Source organism: Stenella coeruleoalba (genome assembly GCF_951394435.1).
Source record: "Stenella coeruleoalba genome assembly, chromosome: 1".
NCBI classification, from domain to species: Eukaryota; Metazoa; Chordata; class Mammalia; order Artiodactyla; family Delphinidae; genus Stenella; species Stenella coeruleoalba.
In genome coordinates this window covers 2357425-2376992 of record NC_137169.1, presented here as the reverse complement: position 1 = coordinate 2376992, position 19568 = coordinate 2357425, and the positions used below count along the sequence as shown (strand labels likewise).

General features: G+C 58.4%; 2 protein-coding genes across 4 annotated transcripts in view; one reads left to right on the top strand and one right to left on the bottom strand.

Annotated features, from left to right (window-relative positions):
- Positions 1-101: 101 nt before the first annotated feature.
- DFFB (DNA fragmentation factor subunit beta) lies at positions 102-17930 on the bottom strand. Its single transcript, XM_079924461.1, has 7 exons — positions 17706-17930; positions 15330-15456; positions 12111-12299; positions 11190-11269; positions 8646-8816; positions 7300-7400; positions 102-973 (listed from the first exon to the last, which is right to left on the bottom strand). Exons 1-7 carry the CDS (start codon positions 17826-17828, stop codon positions 739-741), a joined length of 1026 nt encoding a protein of 341 aa, XP_079780587.1. The 5' UTR covers positions 17829-17930; the 3' UTR covers positions 102-738.
- A 159-nt stretch (positions 17931-18089) lies between these two features.
- The window catches only part of CEP104 (centrosomal protein 104), a 55605-nt gene continuing 54126 nt past the window's right edge, over positions 18090-19568 (top strand). For all 3 annotated transcript variants that reach the window (XM_079912897.1, XM_079912896.1, XM_079912898.1), the window contains exon 1: positions 18090-18314. The gene's annotated coding sequence lies outside the window, so the exon portion shown is untranslated. The remainder of the gene's footprint in view (positions 18315-19568) is intronic.

The window sequence follows — 19568 nt, the reverse complement described above, 5'->3', positions numbered from 1 at the left end:
CCCAGGTTTCCTGCTCTTCACACGCAGTGACGGTCTCTGCATGACCGGCACATACGTGTGATACACACCCGTGTCACACTGGGCATGGCCGAGCCACCTGCCTGCCTCGTGCACTTAACAGCCAGCTTCCCACTTCTCACATAAATGCCCGAAACTGTTACAGAGTAGAGTGTCAGGTTGAGTCATGAAATTAATGCTATCTATCTGACTGTTTTGGACCCACAGAAACACCAATTGCCTATGGGTCAGCAGAATGCCACAAGCAGCCCCACAGACATTTGCAGGGTTTCCCACTTTCTGCAGTTAGAAATAATACAGCAGTGAATATCCTTGTATTTTACCCCAAAAGGGTCACGACTCTTTCGAGCATTTAGAAGAGACCAGAGGACGGAGCACTGCGTTTGCCTGGGGCGTGGAGGCCCAGAGGAGCTGAGGGCTCACACAAGCTCCCTGAAGCCCGAGTGGCCAGGTGAGACGGGAGCCGCCTGGCTGGGGACACCGCACGCACACATGGGTGAAGCTGGAGGGAGGCCACTCCTGAGACTGGGTGTCCCGGGAGCCACCAGCATCGTCCTCTGGCAGCTGGGCTTGCAGAGGTCAGGAGACAGCTTCAGAAATGTGCTCAAACCAGAATCTGTAGGAAGATTTTTTTCAAGTGTTTTCCAGGAATATTGGAGTGGCCAAAAAAACAAAAACAGGAGCACCTGTTGGAAGGATGCACGTGCTGTCCGGGCTGCATCACGGGCGCTGGCGAGCACGCCGCTTCCTCCGGGGCACCGCCGGGGCTCGGTAGATCCTGCTGGGGTCACAGAGGAGTTTGTGGGTGGTCTTCTTGTGGCAGGCGATGTGGACTAACTTGAGGTTCTCAGAGGTGAAGAGCAGGCGGTAGAAGTACTTCCAGTCCACTTCTCTCCCCTCGGCGTCATGGATGGCCGCGGCCAGCGTGGGGACGACCGTGCGCTTCTTTTCTATCCTGCAAAGCAAGGTTAGAGACGCCGTCTCCGCTGTCCAATTTGTCACAATACCCCAGGCACCTGCCAGGCCTCCTTTTCTGTTAAAGCACAGAGATGGTTGAATGTGGTGTCTACTCGGCTGAGACATCCATGAAGGTTTGGCGGCTTCCAGGAGAGACAGGCGGAGATGGTTAAACTCGGCAGAGGACCTGCACTCAGGCCGTCCCAGACAGAGCAGGGCGGGCGCTGAAACGGGCTCACCCTGTGGCCATCGAACAAGCACTGGGGACATCCCTCCACAGGCTGGCGGGGGTGCAGCGCCGCACGCGGCCACGCCCGCCGGGCCAGCCAGCCTGGCAGAGCCTGATGCCGCCACCCGGGCTTCTCACATTTTACAAGTAGATGGGGGACTTCCCTGGCGGTCCAGTGGTTAGGACTCGGCGCTCTCACTGCTGAGGGTGCGAGTTCAATCCCTGGTCGGGGAACTAAGATCCCACAAACTGCGCGGCACAGCCAAATTAAATAAGTAAATAAAAGTAGGTAGCGCGTACTTTTTTAAATACTGAAAAGTACACAGAGAAAAATGAGAGCCAACCATAGTCCCATCACACTCACTCACCAACAACTTGGCTTCCTTGGTTCACACTTTGGCTATGTGCAGACTTAGCAATTACCTGATACTGTACGAACGTTTTTAAAGAGAATCTTACAAATGAAGCTAAAGTCACCTCCAGCTGCAGCCTTCGCTCTCACTTCCCGCCTTCCCTTCCCAGAGACGATCTCTATTAAGGGTCTGACATGTGTCTTTCCAAAGTTCATCCTGTACTTTTATACGCATATGTGTGTCCACTTAAAACAATCGTGATGTTATCTTTGTGTAAACTGCTTTCACTTATAAGCAACAGTTCAAAAGACCTAAGTAACCAGCCTAGAAGCTTGTAAACTTGACAAGATGGAATTGGAAACAGCACAGCTCGGGGGGCTGGTGGCAAATAGACCGGCATAGAATCCTGTCCCCCACAACACAGAAAAGGTAACAATAAATAAGTATCTGAGAGTAAAAGAAAGAAGGCAGCTCCCCTCTGCAGACACAGAAACCAATGCTGGACCACAGGACTGAGCTACACTCCACAGCTCAACAGGGTTCCGGTCCTGATGGAGGCCCCCGGGGCCCTCAAGAGCCAGGAGGGGTGGGCCGAGATTCCCACCCCAGCCATTAGGGGAGGAACAGGTGCTGCTGGGGGTCCAGGGCTTTGTGAGGGGAAGGAAAAGCCTCTGCATCAATTACCAACTGCTGCATAACCAGCCCCCCAAAACCTAGCGGTTCTGTGGGTTGGCCTGGCCCAGTCACGGGGCTGCACTCTGCTGGGGGGTTGGCCAGGGGCTGGCCCTTCTCCTCGCGGGGTCTTTCATCCTCCAGGAGGCCAAGTCAGGCTCCCCGGCGTGGTGAATGTGCGAACCCTTGCCAGGCACCCCCAGGTTCCTGTCTGCTTGATGCAGTGGAGGGACGAGGTAAGCACACCCGGCAGGTGCTGGTCACAGGGCACCACTAGTGTGACCGTCCTCCAGTCACGCGGAAAACCAGGACCATCAGCCCACCTCTCACACGTCCAACTTTACGCTGCACGTGGTAGGGAACCCGCGAGCAAGGAAAGCCCCCTGAAAGCCCCGGGCACCTGGTGGAAACATGCAGAACCGCTCGGTGGGGACACCCGGGCCGTCTGCAGACACCTCCCACCGAGGACGAACTCATGGCCCAGACACACGCAAAGCACAAGGAATGCACTGCAATGCACAGAAGGATGCAGCCAACGGTGGCGCCCCCAGAACCCCCAGGGATCTTAACACAGACCACTCCCTCTGCCGCCAACTGCAGAGCTCAGGGCCCCGAGAACACCCTCAGGGTCCACAGTTCGCTGAAAGGACTCGGAAGGCCCCGAGAGCCTCCACACTTACAGTTTACAGCCACGAAAGCATGCAAATTAAAACCATCCAAGGTTAGGGACACACAGGGCAGGGCGTCCAGGGCAGCTCCGGCCATCCCCTCCCCAGGGAGTCATGGACAGTGCTCCCAGCAGTGGTGGTGACCACACACATGGAGAATCAGCAGACAGGCTCGCTCCCTGAGCCTCGGCACCCAGAGTCTTTGCTGGGGCTCTGCCATGTGGGCACAGCTGACCTCATCCCCAGCACCCCCAGAGGGCAAGCTGAAACCACGTGACCCAAACCCCCCACCTTGGTCACACTGTTAGGCTGTCCAGTGATCCCCGGCCCCAGGGAAACAGACACACTAGCACGCAGGACACTCCGAGGGCTCAGAGGTGACCTCCCAGGGGTCAGGGGCAAAGGCCAGACCTCTCTTTGCACACAACCATAAAATAAGTGTATTTAAACTAAAAAATAAAAATGAAAGCAGACTGGCATGAAGAGGCGTGTTTTTTAAAAATAACCCAAAAGCACTTGTAGAAAGGAAATATGTACTCAATGCTGAACGCACAGACGGAATGCAACAGAGCTGAAGAGAGAATGCGTGAACTGAACGCACAGGAAGTGTGTCAGCTCGGGCCACCGCAACGAGGTACCATAGACTGGGCGGCGTAAACAACAGAAATCAGTTTTCTCACCGTTCTGCAGGCTGGGATTCTGAGATCAGAGGGCCAGCGTGGTCGGGTTCTGGTGAGAAGTGTCTTCCTGGCTCGCAGACGGCTGCCCCCTCGCTACGTCCTCACATGGTGGAGAGCAAGCCCTCTCTTCTTATGAGACCACTGTCCTATCAGATCAGTCCTATCAGATCCTCCCTTCCAACCTCATTTACGCTTAATCACCTCCTGAAGAGCCTATCCCCAGACACAGTCACCCTGGGGTTAGGGCTTCAGCACATGAATTTGGGGGACACAGTTCAGTCTGTGGCAGGAAGTCCCCGGGAAAGGGAATGTGTAAGAGCAGATGCAGCACAAGGAGGACGGAGGAGCTGGTCCAGGTACGTGAGGGGGAGTCAGAGAATCAACGCTGAAGAGCTTCCCAAAATTAAAGACAGACACATCTTCAGAGCAGAGAATACAAGTCCCGGTCAGAATTTAAAATGGAGATCTGTACTAGATACGCATCATTTTCAAAGAGAAAGGGAAAGTCTAAAGCTGCCACAGAAAAGGCAGAGCAGACTGACGGCAGCCTTGTGAACAGACGCCAGAAGATGAGGTGTCATGTCTCCAAAGCACTGCGGGCCAAGTGGCCGCCGGCCTGGAGTCACGTCAGCTCAACAAGCGCTCAGGGCCTTTCTACGACCCCCGGACCCTCATCATCAGGGAGTGAGGCTGAGTGCCATGTGATCTGTGGGTGAGCGTAATCGAGGACCGACCCCGGGAACACGCCCACACTTTGTGCAGGGCTCACGGCGAGCAGAGGGGGTGACACCAAGGTGACTCCACGGGGCCTGGGGGCAAGGGGGACACAATTCTGCTTCCGATGTGCTTCTCCCAGGGGCCCCACTAAGGGAACACAAGCAGACATCTATTTCCCAAACCACCGAAGGGTGGGGTGATGGGCAATGGAAAAGGAAAACTCGGTTAAACACACAGAAAGCACAAAGGAGACCCAAAAGGGAAGGACCGGAACGGTGACTGGGAACCCAGAATAGAGGGCTGAAGAAGTCCAAACACATTTCCTATTCATTCCACCAACACTGGCCACAGTGGCCAGACACTGTCCTGGCTGCAGAAAGACGCTGGGGACGTGCCAACACCACTGACCTGGCAGAGCGCGATGCTGATGGGGAGCACGGCCATCACCACACGGGCAGAGGACGGCAGCCGTCAGCTCTGATGGGACCATCTCGGACCCCATGGGAATAAGAGCAAGTGGGACACTCACCCAAACCCGGAGACATGTCAGAGTCGACAAGAAAGGGGCGGAAAGACGGCAGAGCAGCTTAAATCCAGCCACGCAGATCTGAGGCCGCTCGCACTCACGCCCCCGCCACTGAGGCTCAGAGGAGGCGTGAGTGACCACAGCTGCGAGCGGGCACCAGGAGAGGCAACTAGGAACCTGGCGGCAACTGAAAACAAATGCCCACTTCTAACCAGTTCACGGAGCAGGGATAACATCACGACGGAAATGACAGAATCCTTACCCCTGAATAACAGTAAAATTACCGAACGCACAGGTGGTGGCTAAAGCTGACACTGATAGCCTGAAATGTACACGTCAGAAAACAGGAGAGATGCAAATTAACTGGTAAGCAAGAAGAAACCCGAAAAAGCAGAAAGAAGGGATGCAAAATGAAAGGCAAATGAATGAAGTTAAGGAAAAGGCCGAGGATGGTTTTGAAAAGAGGGAGGGAAGCGCTGATCCCAGACAGGAAGACTTCTCGCAACACCGGGTATTGGAGGAGGCGCCCTTAGCCCTCAGGGAACAGGACCCCTGCCCCGCCGCCCAGCCCACACGCCCGGAACTCAGGCGCGGAACATCCTCCCAGGACAGGCTGCACCCCCGTACGTGCACCCCTAAGCCTGCACATGCGCGGTGCAGCCCTTGTGGTGTGAGGGGGCCCGAGGGGTGAGAGAAGAGGGCAGGCTGTGGACTGCAGGCCACTGCGGCCACGTCCCGGAGCCCTGAGAAGTCCACCGCCTGGGACCAGGAACCTGGCCTGGGCCGCGGTGACACGGTCCAAGGGGGAGGACAGCACGTGCTGTACTGACAGTTTGTTACTCTTTAGTGTTTAACTATTTAAACACGTGGCTTGTGGCTTCAGCCCCATCAGAGTCGGGGTGGGCCTGTGGCCACGTCTCAGGGAAACAATCAGACCAGTGTTTTCAAACCCCCGCTGCCTGCTGTCAAAACCACATTTGAAATTAAAAGCCAGTACGTGTATCTATGTGGACGTATGTGTATTTAGAAGAAGAGCGGCAGTGTAACTGGCACGTTTCAGGAGACATGACTCAGGGTCTGGCGTGCACACTGCTGCTTCATCCGTGTTCTCTTCTAGGCCGGCCTGTTTCCCTCCTTAGATGCTGGCGGTGTGGCCCCTAGTGGGCCGTGAAAACCCAGGAGCAGACAGATGGCATGGAGCCCAGAGATCATCTTGGGGTGCTCCAGGCAGGTAAGAAACAGCACAGCCAACCAGTAGAGAAAAACTAGGGTATCTTCATGATACAGGAAGGGAAGGATTTCACACAAAAAAGAAGAGCTACATCTCAGTACACTGGAATTTAAACCCGTGACGATCAAAGACATCCCAGAAGCGAAAGACAAGCCCAAACTGTAAAAACATACCTGTAACACAAAGAGCCACCAAAGAATCAGTAACCAGGACGTGTAAAGAATTCTTACAAATTAATTAGAAAACCAAAGCCCAGTAAAAACTGAGCAGAGGAAGCAAGAGCCACTTCACAGAACACAAGTGGCCAATAAACACACGGACGTTCAACCTTCCTAGTAATCAGGCAAATGAATTACAACAGGAGAATCTCTTTCTCGCCCATCAGACTGGGAGAACGCAAAAAGAGTACCGATACCAAGAGGTGGTGAAGCCTGGGGCGCGTGAACTCACAGCCAGTGAGGGTGTTGGTGGGACCACCCTGGAGAGCAACCCGGCAACACGCAGGACGGGAGACAGGGGACGTTAGCCGCCAGCACCCGACGCAGGCAGAAATCCACGTGTAACTTTACAGGAGGCCCTCTGCGTGCAGGGTTCCTTCGTATCCGCGGCTCGGTATCCGCAGAGTCAACCGATGTGGATGGAGCAGTACTCTAGTATTTCCTACTGAAAACTCCACGTGTAAGTGCAGCCACGCAGTTCAAACCCCACGTTGTTCAGGGGTCAACAAGAAAAGCATCTCAGTGAAAATAATAAAATTGTCCAGTTCTGCCCTTGTTTTTAGAATGAGCTAACACACACATAAAATGATCCTGCCAGCCAAGACCTGCTAACCCTGGTTGAAGCAGGAAACGCCCTACACGTCACAACGCAGAGCTCCCACTCCCTGGGCGAGGCAAGGACCCCACACAGGGTGCCCGTGCCACACCGACCGGGCCCGCAGCTGCCGACCACTGCCTCCGCCCACAGGTGGGCGCTGGCGGTGGGAGGGGACGCACGGGGTTGCACAGGTGCGGACGGGGATGTGAGCCCACCGCGCTGAGTGACACCCGCCACGCAGCCCAGGAGCGTCAGCACCGCACGATCCCGGCAACCCCTTCCACGCCACACGCCCACGACGTCTGTGGGTCCGTGACACGTGCGCTGGGCGCGTGGCGCACCAGGCAGCCCGCCAGCCGCGGAGGCCGGGCAGCGCCAGGTCGCAGGTGCACTCCGGGTCTGTGGTTGTGGCCTTCAGCCCCACGCACTCACACGTGGTCCAGGTTCCAGGTGCTAAAGAGGACGCGGCTCTCCCTGTTGCTGTAGGGGTTGATGGAGTGTCTGGAAGCACAGTCGTCCACGTCAAAGGGACCCTGGGCCGAAAGAGAGAAGGTAAAGGCCACGAAGCCAAGGAGCATCTCACTGCCGCTCCGCCCGCGACAGAGGCACCCCTTGGCGGGGCCAGGCCCCTATAAAGAGTCTGTTCAGGAGGTAAAGCATCCTGCCCTGGAACGGCACCCCATTCCCTCATGACCCCGGGGTGATGCTCTGCGGCTGCGAAGGGGACAAGTGAGCCTATTGGCCGTTTGGGGTGCCAGCTTTCCCCATGCTGCTCCCATCACACGACTGCTCCCCTCCTGTCTCCTCCACGGCTTCCCGGCATTTCCCTGAGACCCTGCACAGGCTGGGCCTCGGAGACGTGCGAAAACATCTCCTCCTCCCTGAAGCCCCCAGCCCCACTCCGGCCCCCGAGGGCCCTCACAGCCGCCCCGCAGGAAGCCTACCGCCCGACGCTTAGAGGCCTTTGACCCAGAGCCTGCCCAGGCCGGGGTGAAGGGTCTGGTCTCTGTCTCCGCCACACACACTGCCAGGCTCCAGGCGCACCCCCCCGGGAGGGAGAGGTCGGCTGTGTGTGAGGTGTGACGCGAAGCCAGCTGGGAAGGAACGGCGTTTGGATGTTCAGGGCCCGTCACGCGTGGGAGGGGCTGCCCGGTGGGGACAGAGGCATGGGGGCCTATGGGAGGGAGGCCGTGCCCACCCCTGCCCACTCTGGGCCCAGCGCCAGCGGCAGGAGTGGATTTTACTGGAAGTGCAACGTACAGCTTGCAAAGCGCAAGATGTGCCCTTAGCTGTCTCCACAGCTCAGAATGCTGCTTCCAGCTGATGCCACCCACCGCGGTGCCAAGCTCAGCCAGAGCCCGAAATGCCACATCCGGCCACCACCCTGCAATCCTGATGCTCTCTCATCCAGGATTTCCCAGGGGAGCAAAACACGCATCAGCCACCCAAACGAATGCCATCCCTCCTCTCACACCAGGGTGGGGTCTCGGCTCACGAGCAGTTGTGTCCTGCCGCCCGCGCCCGCCAAAGCGGTTCTCAAGTGAGGGCCCTGAACCAGCATCACTGTGGCACGTGTCAGAAATGCAGGCTCTCAGGCCTCACCAGAGCTGCTGCAACAGAGGCCCCGGGAGGGGCCCAGGGGGCTCACGAGCCCTCCAGGGGGTTCTGACACCACTGACGTCTGGGAGCCACTGGCTGAGACCCTCCCTCACCCCGAGAGCTGCCCCAGCTCACCAGGCCCTGGCCGGGGTGGCCCCGGGCACGCGCTTGTAGCTCACCTGGCAGGAGAACCAGCCTTCGGGCGTGCAGAGCCGGCGGCCAGCCTTTGCCCCCCTGTCGAAGTAGCTGCTGTTGTAGCGGGCGGCCTGGAGCTTCTGACACATGGCACCCACGACCCGCAGGTACTCTTCCCGAGCCTCCGTCACAACCAGGGACGCGCCAGACGTCACCTAGAAGAGGCAGGGGCACCGCTGGACGCGGGCCATGCGCCCGAAAGCCCACCGCCGCCGGGGTCCCGGTCCACCAACGCCACAGCCCTCAGAGTCCCGCCCCCTGGGGTCCCAGCGCGGCCCCGAGGTCGGGATCCGGGCCCCGCCCCCTGGGGTTCCAGCACAGCCCGGAGGTCGGGGGTCTGGCCCCCGCCCCCTGGGGTCCCGGCATGGCCCCGAGGTCGGGGATCCGGCCCCCGCCCCCTGGGGTCCCGGCACGGCCCGGAGGTCTGGGGTCTGGCCCCCGCCCCCTGGGGTCCCGGCATGGCCCCGAGGTCGGGGATCCGGCCCCCGCCCCCTGGGGTCCCGGCACGGCCCCGAGGTCTGGGGGTCTGGCCCCCGCCCCCTGGGGTCCCGGCATGGCCCCGAGGTCGGGGATCCGGGCCCCGCCCCCTGGGGTCCCGGCACGGCCCGGAGGTCTGGGGGTCTGGCCCCCGCCCCCTGGGGTCCCGGCACGGCCCCGAGGTCTGGGGGTCTGGCCCCCGCCCCCTGGGGTCCCGGCATGGCCCCGAGGTCGGGGATCCGGGCCCCGCCCCCTGGGGTCCCAGCACGGCCCGGAGGTCGGGGGTCTGAGCTCACACCGCCTGTGCCTGTCTGACGCTGGGAAATTTCTCTGGGCCCGTGAGATGGAGCTTTGGCCACAATCAGATAAGAACTCAAGCTCCAGGCATCCCGGCCGCCCTGTCTCCCAAGCACTGCCCACTGCTTTGAAACCCGAGAGGAAGTGTGCAGGTGAGGAGTGAGCAGCGCGCTGCCGCCCACTGGGGCGCAGGTGGAGAGTCGCACCCATGGGCACAGCTGGGCCCACACTGAGCGCGGGGCAGAAGCAAGGAGACCGCCTGGCCCAGTGGGAGTGACAGCAGGGCAGCAGATGGGTCATCACCGGACAGGGGGCTGCATCCAGCAGGGGCTGGGAATGATGCCCTGGAGATGCCCACCCGCCAGCGCGGGGAGCGTGTCCTCAGCAACAGAAGGAGCCTGAGGGTGGCCACTTTCAGGCAGAGATGGGGGCAGGGGGAGAGGGGGATCTGGACCAGGCCCCAGGACCTCAGACACCCCAGTCCTGAGGTTTCCTTCTGTGTAACGGGATCTCAACAGAGCACGTGTGGGCAGTTCTGCGGCACCAACGTGCAGCCAGGCGCAGGTGAGGGGTGCGGGGGGCGGGTGTCTGCAAAGGACGAACAAGACGCCCCACGGCTGACGTCCAGCCACGCAGCACAGGGGCAATGGCGCCCACGGGCCTCTGCGGGGAGCGCCCAGCCCACCCCCGGGCTCCAGCGCCAGTTCTCTGAGGAGCTGGCACAGAGGGCAGAGCCTGAGGGCCCTTGCCTGCCGCTGCCCCCAAACCCACCCCCTGCCGCCTGTCCTCCCATGAAGGGTGGAGGAGATCTGCCCAGAACCCAGCCTCAGGGGCCAGTCAAGCACCCAGGTTATCCTCCAGAGAGGGGGCAACGCACCCCCAAAGCACCACGGGCACCAGTCCCCTCCACGGCCTGCCCTGCTGAAGGTCGTCTGTCAGCTGGGTCACCTCCCTGCTGAAAAGGAGCGGGACAGAGTGCACTGGGCCCGAGGACCCATTTCTCCTCGGAGGTGAAGTGCGTCTCCATCGGAGACTTTCGGCTCTCAACCTGTATCAGTCTGCTTCTCACACCTCCCGGAGGGGAGCCCAGAGTCAGAGCCTGGACCCACCACGACTCGGAGCCCCTGCTGCTGCTTCTTGGAGGTCAGGCAGCTGCGCCTCGCACAGACGGGAAAGTCAACGGCAGCGCTGGAGACAGAAGAGCAGCTGCCCCTCCCCACCCACCGTGTGGGCGTCCATCCAAGCTAATGGTGGACGGAGACGGCTACTTGGGATGAGTTCACGTCGAAACTGAACCGCCCAACAGATGAAGGCGTTCAAAGGCGGGTTCACTACTCACAGCCCGTAGGGAGAGTTCACGCAGACTGCAGGGAGGCAAAGTCTGCAACCCCGGACCCAGCTTGAGCTCTGACAAGTGGAAGCCAGATGTCGGCCGTGCGGGGGGCTCTCCGGGCAAGCGGCCCATCCATTGCTGGCTCACGTCCACCTGCACCCAGACTGGCATCCACAGCAGCACCTGCCCCTGAACCTGCACCCATGCCAGCACCCACCCCAGCACTTACACCAGCACCTGCACCTGAACCTGCACCCACGCCAGCACCCATCCCAGCACTTATACCAGCACCTGCACCTGAACCTGCACCCACGCCAGCCTGTGCGCTCCTCCAACATCCATGCTGGCCCTGGAGCAGAGTCCCAACAGCAGAGCCCGCTTCCAAACCCGCCTGGCACACCCAGCATCAGTGTGGACCTACCTCTCTCAGGTAGCTCCGGATCCGGCTCTCACAGCTGTATCTCAGGTAGCCAGACTTGTTCCTAAACCGGGACTCCAAACCTGCCGGAAGGAGAGACAAGACGCCTGGAGCCCAGGGCCCGTGCTCTCCCAGGAGGGGCGGAAGGTGAGGGCCGTTTTGCTCAGCTCCATCTAGAGACGTTCTAATGGGGACCTGCACGCTATCCCTGGATTTTGTTCATTTGTGGTGAAGTCTGGTCCACCAGCACGGAGCATCTCAGAGGCCACCGAGGGGCTCCTGCCTGGTGGCACCTCCAAGCCCCTTTCCCAAGAGGGCTGCAGTCGCTCAGGGCTCCCTCCGCCTGGCTTGAGAGGCCAGTCGAAAAGGTGGGAGCAGCCCAGGTGAATGGATAAAGAAGATGTGGTCCACCCGGGTGATGGAATATCACGCAGCCTCAAAGAGGAAGGGAATCCTGACACCTGCCTCCACATGGATGAACCACGGACACATTAAATGCTGAGACGCCGATCCCACTCGTACGAGGCCCCTGGAGGAGTCAGAATCACAGGGGCAGGAAGAAGGCTGGGGGCCACGGCTGCGGAGGGTGGGGAGCGATGTTCAGTGTGGGCAGAGCTTCAGTTTGGGAAGATGAAAATGTCTGAGGACAGATGGTGGTGACGCTGCACAACAACGGGAAGATATTTAATGCCAGTGAACTATATGCCTGAAAACGGTAAAGACGGTGAATTTTACCTTATGCCTACTTGACCACAATTGAAAATTAAATAAAAATAAAACGGCCAGTCCCAGGGCTGCCTGGCCCCTGGCCCCGTGCTTGGGGAGCCCCTGGTATGGGAACTGACGCAGATCCCATGTCCCAGCAAGCTGGCCCGGAGGAAGCACTCCCCACCCGCTCCCTCCAGGCCCGAATCCGTGAGGCACCTTCGAACCACGGCGCGTCCTCGGCCCTGGTCTCAGCTGCGATGTTCTCGCTGACGGTGCCCAGCAGGTCGGCCAGGAGCTTCTGACGCAGCGGGGCCCGCTCGTCCGACAGCAGCTGTCGGGCGGCCTGGATAAGCTCTGCGTGCGGCTCCTGGAACACGCTCAGGAAGCGGCTGATGTCACTCACGTCTGCCACCAAAGGGAACAGAGAGGCCACCAGGCTTTGGAGCACTGCCTCGGGGAGACCACCTCCTCCCCCAGGACCAGCCAGACCCCTGCCCCGACAGTCACCAGCCCAGGGTTCCGGGCCTTAGGCCTGGCTGCCCGCGCCCGGCTGGTGTGAGGACAGACAGGGAGGACACGGGACGCAGTTTGGAAAACGAAAGCCACCCAAGCGAGTTGCCGCCCTTCCCCTCAGCCTTCCTTCCTCCAAGTGAAATCACCTCGTCTTGGGACCTCCCTCGAGACCTCTCACACTCCAGGTTTGTCCCTTCACTGTCCTGCTGGCTCCCGGGGCCTTTCCGCTCACACCCGAAAGCCGCAAGCCCTCCGAGCAGGCACTTGGGACCGAGGGCTTCACAGCGTCCTACAAACAGAAGTCCAGACGCACGCGAGGAACAGGCCGCACGGTCCCGAGGGTCGTTCCAGGGATATGGGGCCACTCAGGGTCCAAACATCAATCAGTGTGATCCACCCTCAACAGGCTAACCAAGAAAAGTCACATGATCATAGCAACTGGCGCAGAAAGACAGAGAAAACCTTCAAGACCTAAAGCTTCGTGAAAAGGTCTCAGACTGAACACCAAAGCCATACGCGGAGAAGGATAAAAAGGGACAAGTTGGATTTCATCAAAATTAAAAATTTTACTCCATGAAAGACGCGGTTAAGAGAACGAAAAGACAAGCCGCAGGGACTTCCCTGGTGGCGCAGTGGTTAAGAATCCGCCTGCCAATGCAGGGGACACGGGTTCGAGCCCTGGTCCGGGAAGATCCCACACGCTGCGGAGCAACTAAGCCCGTGTGCCACAACTACTGAGCCTGTGCTCTATAGCCCGCAAGCCCCAACTACTGGGCCTGCGCTCTATAGCCCGCGCGCCACAACTACTGAGCCTGAGCTCTAGAGCCCGCACGCCACAACTACTGAGCCTGCGCTCTAGAGCCTGCACGCCACAACTACTGAGCCTGCGCTCTAGAGCCCGTGCACCACAACTACTGAGCCCAAGTGCCGCAACTACTGAAGCCTGTGCCCCTAGAGCCCATGCTCCGCAACAAGAGAAGCCCCCGCAAGGAGAAGCCCGCACACCGCAACAAAGAGTAGCCCCCGCTCGTCACAACTAGAGAGAGCCCGCACACAGCAACGAAGACCCAACGCAGCCAAAAAAGATTAATAAAATAAATAAATTTATTTAAAAAAAACCACATATACTCTTTGGCTCAGCAATTCTACTCCTAGGAATCCTTCTCACAGAAATAAAAGCATAATGGTCATAAGAACATATTTATAAAAAAAAAAAGACAAGCTGCAGACTGGGAGAAAAGATCAGTGTCAACAACACATCTGACAAAGACTCATCCAGAATATATTAGGAAAAAACTCACAAAACTCAACCATAAAAAACACCCCATTAGACAATGGACAAAAGACACTTCACAGGAAGGTTTACAGATGGTAAATCAGCCCAGGAGAAGATGGTCAACACCATCCGTCGGGAGGGAAATGCAAGTCCAGACACCATCGCACACCCACCAGAACGGCTAAAGTGAAAAGAGCGACAATGCCAAGAGCTGGAGAGGCCGTTCTCGTCCCTGCTGTGGAGGTAAGATGGGACCGCAGCTCTGGAAAGCGGCGTGCAGTTCCTTTTCTTTTCTTTTTTAACAACTTTATTGAGACTTAATTCTCTAGAAGTACAAGGAGGACAGCTGCTTGCCACTAGGAGCGCACAGCAGACATGTCACCTTCACTGCTGACAGCAGCGTCCCAACCGAGGGGCGAGGCCACACCTGCACTGCTCTCAGGCTTCTCTCTCCGCCCTTTCGGCAGAGGAGGTAGGACAACCTCGGTTCTCAGAGCTCCACTTCCTTCCCCAGGCACCAGAAACATCTCCTGAAATGGAAGCCCCTTTGCACAAGGGCCAGACGACCCTCCCAGGGAAAGGGCACACACCTGGCCACCGGCCTATGGCTCCAGAGTATCACTTGTCATCCAGCACAGACCCCCCCAAAGAACCAACTCCAAGAGCACCTGCTCCAATAAGGCAGCCCCGACAGGAGCCTAAGGACGGTGTGTCCGCAAACCCGACAGAGACCAGACACTGAGCACAGCATCAGCCACCAGCCCATCCCTGAGACAGTTGATAAAAGAAATGTTTACATATTGAGATGCAGGGACGTTGTTCTGGCTTCCACATAAGTTAACATGCATTTGATGCTAACTAAAACAGCCTTTTTGTGGCTGAGCAAACATACACTGCACATCTGCTTTAATTATTAAAGAAAAGGGCGCACTGACCAGAAGTAAAGAACATCCATGTTAAAGATAAAAATTAATGCTCCTCTTCCTGGGACACCAATGCTGGTTACTCCTTCGATCGTAAAGCTCCCTCCCAGGTGCCAAGCCCATGCTGACTCGCTGTGTACGTGCTGGTCTGGTTTTTTTTGAAACCTCGGAGAAATGCATCCCTGCCTTGTTTAAGGGTCTTTGTTCTGACAAGACATAAAACTGTGCTGAAAACCCTGCTTCTCTGGAGCAGTTTCTCCAGAAAACCTGGGAAGAGGGCTTCTGGGCTATAGGCCTCAGTCCGGCTCAGATAAAACTGTTCTGTTCTTATTACTGATTGGTTATTGATTATTTTCCGCAACAAAGTCCAGCAGAACAGGACAGCCTCTCTCTCTGGCTCTGCCTTACCCGCAAAACTGGGCAGGCTCCCACCCGCAGAGCCCTCCCTTCTGCCCTTAGGGGTTACTAGGACACTTCAAATGAATGTAGATAAAACTAAAGGAATTTCTTAAAAAGACACATAGACCAACCAGCTGGACCACTGGCCTCCTGGCCAAGAGGATGGACAACACTGCCATCTGATTCTGCCTCCGGGGCTTCCTCCTTCAGAGCCCAGAGTAAGGGGGACCCCTCCCTCCCGGGGCTGGCACCCCCAGGCAGGCCCTCTGCACCTCCAAAGCCGCACCAGCTTCCCCACAGATCTCCAAGGTCCCCGCCACTTACAACCCTGCCAGGTCTGCCCCGCAGTGAGAAGCACGAGCTCCGAGTCATCGGGGACACTCCAGAAGTAATCTCCAGTCACCTCCGTGCCATCCTCGTAGAGACACAGGGTGGAGCCAGGAACGGGGAGCTGGGAAGAAGAGGGGGAGGGGAGAGCAGGGTGGGATGCTTACTTCCTGGATCTCGGGCGGCCCAGTCTTGGGGTGGCGACCTGAGGTCTTCCCATCTGCAGCCCTCACAGAGAACAAGAAGGAACTACTACGCTGTAAAGAATCCCACTCGAGATGCAGTCTGCACGGACAGAGCACGTCCAAACAAGGGCACCTACTGTAGGTCGTTCTAAGACCTGGAAAGTCATAGAAATACATACACGGTGATAACCGCTTTGCAGGATTCACCACTCGGACCCTTCAAACCGAGCTCCTCCAGGGCACTTTAAAATCCAAGCCTGTGGGCTTCCCTGGTGGCGCAGTGGTTGTGAGTCCGCCTGCCCATGCGGGGGACACGGGTTCGTGCCCCGGTCCAGGAGGATCCCACATGCCGCGGAGTAGCTGGGCCCGTGGGCCATGGCCGCTGGGCCTGCGCGTCCGCGTCCGGAGCCTGTGCTCAGGCCGCGGCGGTGAGAGGCCCGCGTACAGCAAAAAAAAAAAAAAAAAAAAAAATCCAAGCCTGTTTCCAAAAATGACCCTTGACTGCTTGCACTAAGCCCGTAAACACATCCCCATCAATGAGGCTCATTGCCTGACAGGTGTCAGGACACATCGCCTAGCGCTCGAGTTTCTCCCTGGGCACCAATGAGTTAAGGAGAACATCTTTACTGAGCAGGACCCACCGCCTCTGGCCACGGAAGTGTGATCAGCACACAGGACTCTTAACTTGCTGAGGTTTAGTCCTCTGTTGCTCGACACCAATCAGTTTTACGAATTTTTTTTACATCTTTATTGGAGTATAATTGCTTTACAATGGTGTGTTAGTTTCTGCTTTGTAACAAAGTGAATCAGTTATACATATACATATGTTCCCATAGCTCTTCCCTCCTGCGTCTCCCTCCCTCCCACCCTCCCTATCCCACCCCTCTAGGTGGTCACAAAGCACCGAGCTGATCTCCCTGTGCTATGCAGCTGCTTCCCACTAGCTACCTATTTTAGGTTTGGTAGTGTATATATGTCCATGCCACTCTCTCGCTTTGTCACAGCTTACCCTTCCCCCTCCCCATATCCATTTTTAATAGCAACTCCTCCCCTCTCCCCGACCCCACACATGCACACACAACCCCAGCACTGATCTAAGCCCAGTCGAGAAAATTAATTCAATAAGGGTAAGAACAATGGCTGAAATACCTAGAATATTCGTGCCAAAGGGCTTTTAGAGGCCTCTGAGCCCAACCCTTCATTCTACACCAGGGGAAACCAGGCAGGGAACGGCCTGTGCCCTGGAGCACTTGAGCCTACGAGCACTGGAACCAAGTCCCTGGGTCTCAGGCCAGAGATGTCGTGATGCTCACGGTCAGAAGGGGGAAGTTTCCCAGGCCTCTCTACAAAGTCCCCCTGCTCTGACGGGGCCGAGGAGCCAGAGGAGGAGGTTGGGGGCTACTCCGCAGCACAGGAAATGGGAATTCCCTGGGGCCCAGATGTCTCCCACACTCCCTGGTTTTGAGGCACAAAAGCAGCACCTCCTATTCTCCCTAAATTTCTCCCAAGCGGGTGGGCTCCTAAGCGCTGGGGCAGAGGCTTCACTCAGGCCATCTGCTGAGATGCAGCACCAGGCACCAGGACCCAGAAGCCGGGAAGGACCCCAATTCCCCCGCCCCCCGCCTGCAGCCCCCGCACCCGCAGAGGCTGGGCTAAGAGGCTTCCGGCGTAGCTAGACCGGGGTTTAAACACCGGCCTTTCCTCAGTGTCTATGGCACGTTGCTTAGTCGCTCGGTGCCTCAGTTTCCTCATCTTTGAAATGGGGGTGTTAGCGCCCGATTCACAGGGCGACAGGTGGACTCCACGACAGCCCACGTAAGGAGCCAGGATGGAGCCCGGGGTCGGGCACGTGGCCGTCGGCAGTGGTCAGGCTCAGGCTTTCCGCTCTGGGGATATGGACAGTGCCCCCTCCCAGAGACTGTCATTACTCGGGGACGCACTGCGGCTCGGTGCAGCCTGAGATCGGCCAGTGTTGACAGTGCAGGACGACGGGCCAACATCTTCCCAGCTCAAAAAGAGTGCTCTGGGCAGGCTCGCTCAGTCAGACTCGCCTCACCCCCCCCCCACCCCCACCGCCACGCGGCCCGGGGCGCCCGCAAGCAGAGGCCCCCAGCCCATCGGCCCCCAGCTCCTCGGCCCAGGGAGCACCTGCAAGCGGAGGCCCCCCGCCTCCCGGACCCCGGGGCACCTGCAAGTGGAGGCAGCCCTTCCGCAGCACTTCCTCGCAGTTCCTGCCCGCCACCCCAAATTTCTTCTGGTTGTGCAGGGCCCGCAGCTTGAACCTCTTGAGCTTCTGGAGCACCGCAGACATCCTCAGAGCCTCCGGCCCCGCGGGCGGCGCCTACGCGGCGGGCCGCGCCGTGTGTCCGCGCCTGGGGGTTTCCACGAAGGGGAATCAAGGCCCCGCGCCGCCCCCGCCCTCGAAACTACACTACCCAGAAGGCCCGGGAAGCGGCGGCATGACCCCGCCTTGTGCGCAGGCGCCGTTCCCTGAAAACTACATTACCCAGAAGGCCCAGGAAGAGGCGGTGCGACTCCGCCTTGTGCGCAGGCGCGGCGGGGCGGGGTCGCGCACGCGCGGAGGTCCGGGCGGGCCGGCCTGGTTGTCATGAGAGCGGCGGCCGCGGCCCGGGCAACAGGCGCTAGCGGCCGGGGCTGTTCCTCGGCTGCCACCAGCGCTGCGGCTTGGGGGTGCCGGCCGGCCCGGGTCGGCGGAGGAGGCGCCTCCTGAGCTCCGCCGAGGCGCGGCGCTGCCGAGGGCCGGCGGACAGCCCGGGTCGTGCGGACGTCCTGACAGGTACACGAGTGGGCCGGGGGCGTCGGGGCCTCCGTGGGCGGCAGGGCCTCCGTGGGCGCGGCCAGCGCGCTGCGTCACCGCCCCGGGCGGCCGGCGGCGCCAGCGCTTGGTCCCCGCGTTTGGCGGCGGTGCGGGCTCAGCGACCCCGACTCGGTGCTGAGCTGGCTCTTCAGCCTCGTCTGTTTCAGGGATTCTCAGGGGCGCTTTCGAGTCTTGAGGTTGCTTGACCAAAAAACCATTTCAGTGTGTAACATTTAGGTTTTCCTAAGAAGGAAACGATACAAGTCTGTCTCCTAGTCTTGTAGCAAGATGTTCGGAAGTTGGTAAAGTGTTTCGGTTTAACGTAGAGATTCAGCACCCCGATGCATAGTGAAAAGCAGACTTCGTAGGAGGAACCGCCGAGTTACCTTCTCCCCACGGTCCCGGCTCGTCCTGCGGCGCGGGGGAGAGTGATCACTGCTGGGGAAGATGCAACCGGCGCTCGTTTTGAGGCGAGGACCGCTGTGCACCGGGGCCCCGCACTCGACAGAGCTTTGGTTCTCCCCAGAATGTTAATGTGATTTTTATAGAGCCCAATACTAGTGTCCTTAGTGACACCGCAAGTATCTTAGGGAAGACTTGAAGGTTTACGCAAAGGGGACCCTAGGGAACAAGGCGGAAGGACGTGGCGATAAAGGAATCCTGTTCGAATTCCCAAACCGACGTAACAGCGTTGCCTCTGCGGTTCCCAGGCACTTCTCCTGTCTGGTCCCTGAATGCCAGGACTGTGTTCTGGATTTATCGAGGCAGCGCAGTATAGTGGACACGTCCTTTATTCGGATTTAAAGGGCCCCATTTCTAACTCTTAGGGCCATAACCGAGGGTGTTGGTCAAGACCAGGCTCTGGAACCTGACCAGCTTTAGAACAAACCCGGCCTGTGTGGCTTCATAGCCGGATGACCCTGGGCCAGGCCTCTCTGTGCCTCAGTTTCCTCGTCTCTACAGCTGGGGTGTCAGAGTTGTGACGAAGGTATAAACATGTATGCATCTGCACACAAAAGTATGGTGTAAGGGAGTAGGTCAGTACACAGGTCAGCAAGATGAATAAACAGTATTTCAGATCTCTGGACTTTCAGGATATGTGATCATACTCAGTTGAAAATATTTCATAGGTACCTACTGTTTTCAAGGTGGGATAGAAAGCAACAGGCCCTGCTCTTAGAGGTGATGGAAGGACACAGGGATCTAACTCTGAGCTTTAGTAAGTTTGGAGGG

Excerpts from the sequence above, each read along its gene's own strand:
- DFFB (XM_079924461.1), bottom strand. The coding sequence starts at position 17,828 with ATGTCTGCGGTGCTCCAGAAGCTCAAGAGGTTCAAGCTGCGGGCCCTG. Across the intron at positions 15,457-17,705 it reads AGGGCTGCCTCCACTTGCAG|CTCCCCGTTCCTGGCTCCAC; the intron begins GTGCCCCGGGGT and ends TCTTCTTCCCAG. Across the intron at positions 11,270-12,110 it reads GGACGCGCCGTGGTTCGAAG|GTTTGGAGTCCCGGTTTAGG; the intron begins GTGCCTCACGGA and ends TCCTTCCGGCAG.